The following is an 11,732-nucleotide window of genomic DNA, read 5'->3' as shown; positions in this document are numbered from 1 at the left end:
ACGATACAAGTTTGGTGCAGAAACAAACGCTGTCTTCAAAGATTCAAAAGCAACTTTCGCTTCTTGATTCCATTGGAGTTTGTCTTTACAAGTCAAACATGTAAGTGGAGCTACAACTCAAGAAAAGTCTTTGATGAAGATCCAATAGTAGTTGGCAAATCCCAAAAAACATTAGACATCTCTTACCGTTTTTGGGATCTTCCAGTCTATAATAGTTTGAACTTTTTTAGGATCCATCATAAGTCCATCATTTGAAATGATGTAACCTAAGAAATCGACTTGAGTAGTGTGGAATACACACTTTTCTATCTTGGCATAGAGTCCTGCATCTCTTAATTTTTGTAATACACGATGAACATGAAGTTCATGTTCTTTTGGATTCTTAGAATAGATCAAGATGTCGTCTAGATAACATACCACAAAATCGTCCAAAAACTCTCGAAAAACATCATTCATTAGATGTTGAAAAGCTGCTGGTGCATTTGTAAGTCCAAAAGGCATGATGTTGTATTCAAAATGTCCATACCTAGTTCGAGACGCAGTCTTCCATTCATCTCCTTCTTTGAGGCGTACTAGATTATATGCTCCTCGAAGATCTATTTTTGTATAGATCTTAGCTTGATTCAGTTGATCAAGAAGTCCGGATATTAAAGGTAGTGGATACCTGTTTTTGATGGTAATCTTGTTGAGTCCTCGATAATCAACACACATCTGCAATGATCCATCTTTTTTCTTCACAAATAGAATTGGAGCTCCTGCCGGAGATTTAGAATGGCATATGAAATTCTTGGCTAGATTTTCTTCAATATACTCCTTGACTTCAGCCAACTCATTTCGTGATAAACTATAGATTGGTCCGAATGGCGGTTGTGCTCCTTCTTGAAGGTCAATTGAGCAATCATGGGGACAATGTTCCTGGAGTGTATCCGCATTCTTTTTTTCAAATACATCTTGAAATTCTTGATATTGGCTTGGAATGCCACTTGAAGTCTTTTCACCAGTAGAAACGGGTGTAGCATAAATAATGTATGGTGATTCTTTTATAGCAGCATGCAAGAAAGCTTTTGCACCTATAAATATGGATTTAATTGAATTGGACTTATGACTCTCTACTTGCTTAACTACACTATTAGTTATACTTTCAGAGAAAGTGAGAGTTCGGGAAATCCAGACTATTTGAGGGTTGTATTTTTCTAACCACGATAAACCTAAAATGACTGGATTAGAGGGAGATCTAATGATATTAAATACTACAAAACTATTATGACCATTGATTATTACTTCTATAGGAAGGGTTTCGTGAGTAATATCTCCAGAAGACAATGGACGACCATCTATGACTTCTACATGAACAGGTTTAGTTTTCTTTACTAAAGATATACTATGTCTTTTAGTAAATTCTTCATCTAAAAAACACGCTGAGGCTCCTGAATCTAACAAGGCAGAGACTTTGTAATGTTTAGGTCCTAAAATAACATTTAATGTAAAACAAGGAGAGGGCTCTGAGGAGAGAATCGGACCTTTATTAGAAGTTTTGCAAGGTTCCAGCCGCACAGTCTCTATTGTAGCTGAACAAACTCTTTTTCTGACATATTATCTTCTTTCACAGCCATACTACTCATTTTGTGATTGCGTCGTTTCTTTGGACAATGCTGAGCAGTGTGCTTTGATTCTCCACAATATAAACATAATCCTTTTTTATGACGTTGAGTCTTTTCTTGCTCAGTAAGAGGTTTGAAACGTACTGCATCAATTTGCATATCCTCTACTTCCGAATGTATGTGTTGAAGAGATGTTGGTATTGCCATTGAATTATAGTAACGTTAAGGTCCACTTGTACGGTTCTCAGATCGGAATTCAAAAAGGCGATTGACGCACTTCACAGCAAAGTCAATTGCTTGACTCAATGTTTGAGGATCAGGTAAGTTGAGCATTAATTTCTTTTACCTCATATTGTAATCCGTAGAGAAATTGGCTAATAAGTGCAGCATCATCCCACTTGATATCAATTGCAAGTTCTCAAAATTGTGAAGCATATAACGTTACTGATCGATTGCCTTGTCGTAAAATACGGATCTTATTGGTTGCAACATGAATTGCATCATGTTTTCCATACATGGATCGAAACTCCGCCAAAAAAGCCTCTAAATTATCCAATATTGGATTTCGTCGTTCAAGAAAAGATGAAAACCACAATAGTGCCGAACCTGAAAGAAGCGTACCAATGAATCTAACTTGTGATCCTGGAGTTGGATAGCTTTGGGGTTGAAGTTCAATCACAAGTTGCACTTGATTGATAAATCCTTGAAACTTGGATCTGATACCATCAAACTTCTCGGTTAGGGCAATTCTTGGTTCTCTAACATTTGAAGGGCGTTCCACCATAGGAGAAAGGACATGGTTTGGTGCAGATGTTGAAGCAGCTCCAACCATTTCTATATCTTCACTTCTTGCCAATCTTGTTGCTCCTTGCTGTGGTAAATTGAGTTGATGCATCGCAAGCATTAACTCCCTCAATTTCTCTTGCATTTGTGCCATTGCACTCTTCATTTCAAGAAGTTCTGCCATTATAATACTTAGAAGAGAGAAGATGTCTAATATCGCTCAAGACAAATAGAAGAGAGGACTTGCGGACAAAGAAAATACTAAGGACAATATCAGTTTAGAAGAGGGTAATCCGCAACTTCTAATACGCTTATATCTAATCAAAAAAAAGGGGTAATCCACTCTTAATCAAGATTAGACAAAGCTCTGATACTGTAGGTGTACTCTTGTCAATCTGTCAAGGACAAGAACTTGATGAAAAAACAATTCAGACAAGTGAGCCTTCACTCAAAGAGAGGTAACAAAATATATATAAACAAGTATATATATTGAAAGAGAAACTGGAATGGCTATTGCCAAAAGACAAGAAAACTAGAGACTCTTGAAACTAGACTAGAAGCAAGAAAGGAGTTGACAAGAGTGAAGAAGCCTTCACTCTTGTCTCTATATATATTATCTAACTAGGGGCTACATGGCGACGTTCTATAGGACCTCCAATATGTGTTGACTTTGTAGGATACATGCCTTGACTTACAAGGCAAGTTTTTCTACGTGTGGGCCACATAGTTAGCTTGATCTTCAAGCTAACAATATGTGTGGCACATGGCCAACTTGTTGACCACCTTTCTAATCCAAAAAGTCAATTAAAGATACCTATTAAGTCAAAGTAGCATCTAAAAAGCTTCTAAGAAGCTTCTATATTAAATATTATAGAATTAACTTACTTTTACCTACTTTTACTTACTTCTATCTATTTGTATATGTAATTATTAGCTTACATGATTATAGCCGTGACACAAGGTTAATTATAAGATTCATAATAAAGAACTTTTTACAATTATAGATTTATTTCAAGAATGGTACCATTATTTAAAAGGTACTTCTAATCTAAACACTATATACAAACCACAATAATCTTAAATATTTTATGTCAAAATATATTTTAAATTATTGTTAAGTCCATTGAATCATGTCTTTGTCAAGATTTGATTTTAAAATTAATTATCGACTCCAAAAATAACAAAGTTTATCAAATATCCTTTTTAGACATTTTCATCTTGCATCAAAAGAAGGGAAGTATCTTTTTTTCAATAAAGAACAATTCTTTTAAAACAAGAATATTTTAATCTTTGAGCAATAAAATCAACATTGACTATTGATTCAACCTTTGTCATACAAATTCAATCAAATATGATCCTCTTGTTTATGATATCAAAAATCTTTCTTCTAAGTCTTATGATGCTTCCAAGTTTGAGTTAAAAAATAACCTACTCTATTTCAAAAGATGCCTATATATTCCAAAAAGAGAAGCATTTATATATCTTTCAAGCACATCATGACTTTCTAGTGGCCGGATATTTTAAATACAATAAGACTTTAGAGCTTATATCCAAAGATTTTTGGTGGCTACAAATGTAGAAGGCAGTGAAACACTTTACTCAGTCATGTGATGTTTGTTCAAGGTCAAAAATTCTTTGCCATCAATCCTATGGACTTCTTCAACCATGGTCTTCTATTTCTATGGATTTTATTATGGATTTTCTAGTCTCAAATTTGTATGATTTTATATCTGTGATAGTAGATTATTTTACCAAGATTAAATATTTTGTATCGTGTACAAAATCTATTACATGTGAAAAAATAACTAAGTTTTTTCTTTAAAATATCTATCACTATTATGGATTACCTAAAGATATTATATCACATAGGGAGATTCAATTTGTATTAAGATTTTAGAAAATCTTTTTCAAGATTCTAAAAATAAATATAAAGTTATCTTTGGCCTTTCATCTTCAAATTAACAGATAAACGGAGCATGTTTATCAAATTTTTGAGCAATATTTGAGGTGTACCATCAACTACCAACAAGTTGATTGGATAACTCTTTTGCCAATGGTAGAATTTGTCTATAATAATACAATAGACTCTTCTCTTCATCAAACATCTTTCTTTGCTAATTATGGTTATTATCCATGACTTGATGCTTTTAACTTTTTAAAAGTTGATAATCTTGTGGCGGAAGATTTAGCAAATCATTTATCAGAGCTACATGCAACAATGAAGGTGTAATTAAAAGATGTTGAAGAACAACAAAAGATAAATGCAAACGCCTATTACAAAGAATAACCACAATTCAACGTGGGTGACAAGGTATGGTTACTTTGTCATAATATCAAGACTACTTGCTCTTATGACAAATTAGACAATCATAAGCTTGAATCTTTTATTATTTGAGAGCAAATCAATCTAGTTGCTTGTTGATTATACCTACCAAAGTCAATGAAGATCCATTTTATATTCCATATATCTCTTCTTGAATTATACAAGACAATGAATATACTAAGAAGAAAACAAGTCCTACTTCCTACTATAGAAGTAAACAATAATGAAGAATTTGAGGTGGAAAAAGTCTTAAACTCAAAGTAATATCAAAATAGATTAAAATATTTTGTTCATTGATGTGGATATGATATTAATAAATGCACATGAAAGCCAACAAAGAATCTTACAAATGTAGCAAAGAAGGTGGAGGCTTTTCATCAATGACATCCATCAAAACCTAGATGAAGAATAAAAAAATCTTTGCTATAAAAGAAATAAGATCAAGAAATAATAATACTTTATTTTTTATCTTTGTTTGTAATTTTTGTATATATTATGGTACTAAAAAGATAAAAAACCAAAAATTAGCAGATTCAAGTCAAGAGCTATTGTTTGTTGACTTGGTAGATGAGACATTACAATTGTTTCAACCTTCAAGAAGATGTAATCAAGATGAAGATCTTTAAAAATGACATGTTCTTCCTTGAATAAATGGCAAGATACAATGTGTTTGATATCACAACCTTAAAAGAGACTCTTAATGTTTGATAATTTTATTATCAATGGATGAGAAGACCTACCAATCATCTTTGAAGAAAACAAAGATTACAGTATGTGGCAAGCATAATTTGTCACATCTTAGATTTTTTCAATATATGATGATTGCGCCTTATAGAACTTGTCCATAGAAAGAAGAGTAATGTCACAGACATGCTATCATAGATATATATACTTATTCTAATAATTACTTATATAATTAAATAAAAATAGATAAAAATAGATAAAAATATATTAATTTCATAATATCTTCTAATTAAGCTTTTTAGAAGCTTCATAGACATAGTTTTGACTTTATATGTGTTTATAGTTGACTTTTAGGTTAGAAACTTGGTCAATAAATTAACCATGTATCACATGTGTGGATAGCTTGTAGAATAAGTTAACTATATAGTGCACATATAAAAACGTGCCTTGCAAGTTAAGACATGTGGCTTATAAAGTCAATGCATGTTAGAGGTCCTATAGAACATTGCCACATAGCTCCTAGGTGGATAGTATATATAGATGCAAGAGTGAAGCCTTCTTCACTCTTGTCAACTCTTTTCTTGCTCTAATCTAGATTCAAGAGTCTTTAGTTTTCTTATCTTTTGGCAATAGCCATTCTAGTTTTTTTTTAATATACAAGTTTCCTTACTTCTATTTTTTCATACTTCTTTAAAAAAAAAGTATCACTAGGTTATTTGCTTTCATTGGGTTCTTATCCTTGACAATCACATGATTATCCCAAGAAGTCTTGGTGTACAACAAGCAAAGATAGATGTTTTGCAAAAAATCTTAGTACCAAATGATATTTTATAACTTCAGGTTTTTTTAAGTTGGCAAATTACTACTAAAGATTTATTAAGAACTTTATCTTGATTACTGAGCTTTTAACTATTCTCACAAGCAAAGATCAGCCATGGACTTGGAATTGTCACCTTGTTTGATTCCATATGGTATGCTTGATATTCCTTCTTTCAACTCTTCTTTGAGGATATTAGATTTTTCCTTATTATAAGAAATCTTCCAATCATGTCTCATTTCTTAATAAAGATTAAAGATTTCTTCTCCCATGTTTATCATACATTTTGGTGGTCTAGTTCCAACAACACTAGCTTAGATGTTTACAATTCAACAGCAACATCATTATTGCATTCATCTTTGACTATGTGCTTTTTGTAGTCCTAGCTGAGTGGAAGGGCTTATAATCTCTTGTTTTTGCATACTTTTTAGTTTATGATGTATCTTGGCTAAATTCTAAAAATACAAAACTATAATTTTCATCTAGAATTGATAACAATAGTATCAATGTATGATGTTTTTTTTCTTTCTTTCTCTAGTATTTAATTGTTAACTACCATAGCATTTGAATCTTGTATTATTTTTTTAATGAAAAAATGAAAATATATTAAAATATTACAACACTTCAAACGATTTTTAAATTTTCATATAAAGTTTAAAATTTTAATTTAAAAAAACAAATCAACTTTGCTCTACATTAACAATACATTGTACAATTAAAAGAGAATTGATATTTCTACCTAACATTATTCCCTCCTAACATTGTGCTGCACATACCACACCATTATTGCTGTAGTTTTGTGACATGTTCAAAGGCAATTTTGCATTTCAACAACCTCACTTGCATATTTTGGAAACATATATATATATATATAGTCTTAAGACTGAAGACCGCTGCATAGGGAGTTTTAGTGGGGGCATAGGCATTCATCTTTACTGCCAAAAAAAACATCCCTAGAATGTTGATCCATTGACATCAAAAAGAGAAGGCCGTTCCATTGGAATATTGATCAAAGCAAAACCACCGCAACAACAATGATGTAATGAGCGTAATACAATGCTAAATGAAAATAGTAAAACTTTGGGTGAAAATATCAATTTCCAAAACGCACTACACAATACTGATAAATGCAAATCAAACTACGTCCTCAACTAAATTTTAGGATGAAAAATCGAAGTGATTCTACATTCTAGTTTCTTCAGTTTTTCAACTTTTCGTCACTTCAAATTCCAATGATTCTCGTTTTCATGTTGATGCACTCAGGTTCGGTTCATTTGTTCTCATGTCCATTGGCTGTTACGAATTTACTCCATCGTTGAAATCCAAACATAAAAACATTTCCTTGCATGTCTGAAGTATCATATAATTACAGACAAAACACCTACGGTAGTTCCTAAGGTTTCAAATGAATATCTTCAAGCACGGATACTAATCCCCATGGTACTCTTATCCGAAGTGATGTAAATATTTACCAACGTACACTGAACAGTGCTGTAAATAAAATGGTCATACAAAGCATGGTTGTACACATTACTTCTAAGCTGATTGTTAAAGTACACTAGAATGCTTTCACATCCACCATTAACTTCCATTTGCTATTTACAGGCTATACAAACAAAATATAATACGTATCAACACAAGGCGGATTCAATCTTAACCTTCAAGATCCATGCCATCTACAAAGTCCGAGTCCCACTCGCCAGACCCATCATCGCTAGAAGCTGTATCCATAGATAACTTGCTGCAATCATCAATCACATGTTACCTCAAAAAATCAATCCTCAACTCAAAGACATTCCTTATACTGCTTTCGGTTCAATCAGCTTGTGAAATGTTACATGAAAGCTTTTTGAAAAATCGTTGACAAAAAACAAATAGTTCAGGAACAGATGGCACTTCTTTCGTTGTTCTAAACTAATCAAACTAAGTAATGCAAAATAAATGAAAGCTTACCTTATGCATCGAGAACTGAAGTAGAGAATGCGCTTCTGTTTCTTGTTGTAGAAGAAATAGTTAAAAGACCATCTACAGGCACGCACATGCATTCGGCATCAACGTGCAATTTCAATACAAAATATCTGAACCCAAATCCTGAAGTCGTGTAATCGGGTCGAATGTTTTCGAATTGAGCAAAACAATTCATCAATAAAGTAGATCCGTTTGACAACCTTCAACAAAGAAACTAAAATCTGAAGATAATACCAACGTCCGAAACGCATGATTGCCTAAAACCACAGCGTCATCTGTGATCTTTACTAAAGTACATTCAACTAAAAACAGACAAGATTTCATGCAGCTTCAAGGGCAGGATTCCAGAAATTCTATTTATTTAACGACACGCATGCTTACAATCTAGCACTCACATGCTGCCAGTATCAGCAAAAGGATCCCCTTCAGCATCAGGAGAGTAACTGTATACCTCACAATCCTCCAAGCTCATCACCTGCTGGAAGAGGAACACATTAAATCAAAAGGTACATGAAGGTACATATCTGAACATATTGAAACCATACACAAACGAGAGCTTGCTTGTGAAAAAACCACACTGATTAACCTGCATCGTTGCTAAACTGCACTCGCGAATTATTAGTATTGCCAACTGGCACGGCCTTCAGCATTGAAACCTAGACGATCACTTTCGCCGAACTACTATCACCCCATCATTGTAACTCAAGCATCCAATTGCATTCCCTTCCAACACAACAAACTCCAACACGACTGGATGCCTAGTATCCCGAAGCATGGCCGTGCTACCTTCAGAAGACTAAAAACCCTTGTCAGATTCAAACGCTTTGTGGTGGACATATTTTAGACCCTGAAATAGAGTGGTGAACACTCCATGGATAAAATAAAGTAAAGCGAAAATAAAGAGATCAATAGTAGCTCTCAGTAGGTCAGATAAGCGACGGTAAAATTATTATAAAACCAACTTGGATCCCAAAGAACACGCCTAGTAAGTCACACGGCTTCGATCTTGTGGTAGTGGACAAGCTACAATCGGTGATCCACTTACCTCATCAATGGCATTCCATATGCTGTCCATCAATGTTGTTTCTTCAGCAGCTTCCGCAGACCAGAACTGCGATTAGAACAGGGTTAAAAAAATCTACTGGTCGAAAAGCGTCAAATTCCAGTAACAAGAAGACAGTCCATCCACTGACCAGTCACAGGAAGCATTGAATAGAGCATGTAATTTACATATGATTTGTTAAATTTTGAGAACTTCAAAAACATATTAATTTTGGGCAAACGTCAGGTCAACTCGTATGATTATGTAACAGCAATCATGCTGCATAAAATGGATAAAAACCACTATGAATAGACGTAGCAGTTCATCTGTTGATTCTAAAAAGACCACCGTGCAATCCACCAGGAACAGTAATAAAATCTGGATACGACGATAAATGATGAGACAATTAATGTTTTACCTTGGATGCCTCAACCAAAGATACGTCAATCTTTTGCTTTGCGGCAAGAAGTCCATGTTCTTTGGTAAAGTGGTGGGGTCGCAACATACTGGTGAGTATATGGACATGAGCATATCAAATTGTTAGTATAATTAATTTTCTAACCTTTCTAATGTGAACATATTGATCGTTGCACCTTCTAAACAAACTACATATAGGAAGTAATAGGAAATGGAGAGACTTGAACTCTCAGCTCCTTAAGGAGCAACGGCTTCAAACCGCTTGTCAACCATTGACATCACTTCCTAATTCCTTTCAACAGAGTGGGTTGCCGGTGAGGTGCACACCAGCAGTACCCAAGAAAACCTAAACTAGACCAAAAGAACAAGTACGCAAGAGCCAGAATAACCCAAGTCCGCTCCGACGACCTTAGAGAGATTGTAAAGAATAAGAGCATAGAGATAAATATAGCATTGAATGATGTTGTTACCTGAAATCGTAATCAGGATACATATGATTCAAGGTCAGAATCAGATAAATCAGTGTCCTGCGACTGGAAACAGATGAAGAAAGGGGTGAACATTCCCATTCTCATAAAATATTCTAATAATGATAATGATTTTATAATCAAAACAAATGAAATAAATAGAGACTAAGTTCGTTAAGCCCAATAGAAAGAGGTGCTCTTGCTTCCATGAACCACATGACGTCAAAAATAAAAGCAGATTACCCAAAAGAAATAGCGAATAAACAGGCAACAAACTAAAATTTAAAATAGAATTAATTCCTACTCCATATGTGTTTACATACCTCTTCAACGCCCGACTAAGAACACTGACAACAACTACCTAATATTTTCCACGAAACAATAGCTCAAATTAATGAAATTGTGCAAGCTGAGCCGTAGCACCACACACTGTTCCCAAGGAATCCTAAAAAACGAAAGACACCCGGCAGCTCTCACAGGTAATGCTGAAAGCGCGCAGATGCAAGAATGACCTGATTGAAGTTGTATATCAACACACGAATTTCCGTTGTAAAAGTCAAAACCAAAGTTTGAGGTCGTTCATGATGAAGAAGTTCAGTACCTTGCCGTGTTAGAGAGGGGCCCAACTGGCGAGGTAGAGAGGTCCAAGGGCGAATATGCCAAAGAATCCACCACCTGAAAAACGTCCCTTACACGAGTTAGATAATCAAGACATAATCACTACAGCTTGTCGTAAAAAACAGTAATAGTGGAAGCTCATATCATTCACTACTAAGATTGAGACTACTAAAGACAACAATTCGATAAAACCATTCGTCTTGTCGAATGATGATAAACGAGGCTCGTAAAAATATCTAGAGCTTGCTGAAAAAGTAACACCAAATATTTAATAATAAGACAACAGCAGCATTGAACACCAACCTCTTGCTCCAAACTCCTTGACAGCTTCTTATCAACTCCTGCAATCTTGCCTGCAGAACCAGCTGCTGAGGTGAGAATGCTTACCACGACAAAGAACGCTAAACGCTGGTTTTTCCTTCATCAAATTTCAATATATATATATATATATATATATATATATATATATACACACATACACACATATCATATAACTAAATCTAGACAGTGGATGGAACGGAAAATCTTACAAGAGTACGCCTCCAAGCCACCTTGAATCATGCAGCCTCCCACGTCGACATGAGACAGAAACGCATTTATTCTGCCAACGTAGGGATTCCATGGCACAAAGGACACGAGGCAAGGACACTTAGACCAAAAATCTTCCGGCATGAGACTAAATCTAAACCAAAGACGAGATCAAATTCGCCCTTCTTTTGAGACAGGAATTACATCGAAAGGCAAAGGGAGAAGGGGCATGGCGGTACCGGGCAAGCGGGGTGTACTCCAGGAACTTCATGGCGCAGTGCAGTGTTCATCAATGAGAGAGTGCAGCAGATCAGCAACAGAAACTGAGTGAAAGGAAGGATGCGAGAGGCTGCAACGGATGTTCGATGCGTGCGTTCGTGGGAATTCCGGCAGATCGCGACGATATGAGGGACGATCGGCGAGACGACGGCGAAGAGGAAGAATGAAGAATGTAAGGGAAGAATGGCCACGCTGTGTCGTCCCC

General features: G+C 34.9%; 1 protein-coding gene across 1 annotated transcript; it reads right to left on the bottom strand.

The window, feature by feature from the left end:
* Window positions 1-7,654: 7,654 nt before the first annotated feature.
* LOC112288204 (uncharacterized) lies at window positions 7,655-11,680 on the bottom strand. Its single transcript, XM_024532168.3, has 10 exons — window positions 11,488-11,680; window positions 11,251-11,321; window positions 11,024-11,073; window positions 10,704-10,777; window positions 10,106-10,168; window positions 9,637-9,724; window positions 9,222-9,287; window positions 8,572-8,651; window positions 8,162-8,233; window positions 7,655-7,949 (listed from the first exon to the last, which is right to left on the bottom strand). The coding sequence occupies exons 1-10, from the start codon at window positions 11,517-11,519 to the stop codon at window positions 7,862-7,864; spliced, it is 684 nt and encodes a 227-aa protein (XP_024387936.1). The 5' UTR covers window positions 11,520-11,680; the 3' UTR covers window positions 7,655-7,861.
* Between the last annotated feature and the right edge of the window lie 52 nt (window positions 11,681-11,732).

This window comes from Physcomitrium patens, chromosome 11 (genome assembly GCF_059467195.1).
Source record: "Physcomitrium patens ecotype Gransden chromosome 11, ASM5946719v1, whole genome shotgun sequence".
Taxonomy (NCBI): Eukaryota; Viridiplantae; Streptophyta; class Bryopsida; order Funariales; family Funariaceae; genus Physcomitrium; species Physcomitrium patens.
This window is presented reverse-complemented; position numbering and strand designations above follow the sequence as displayed.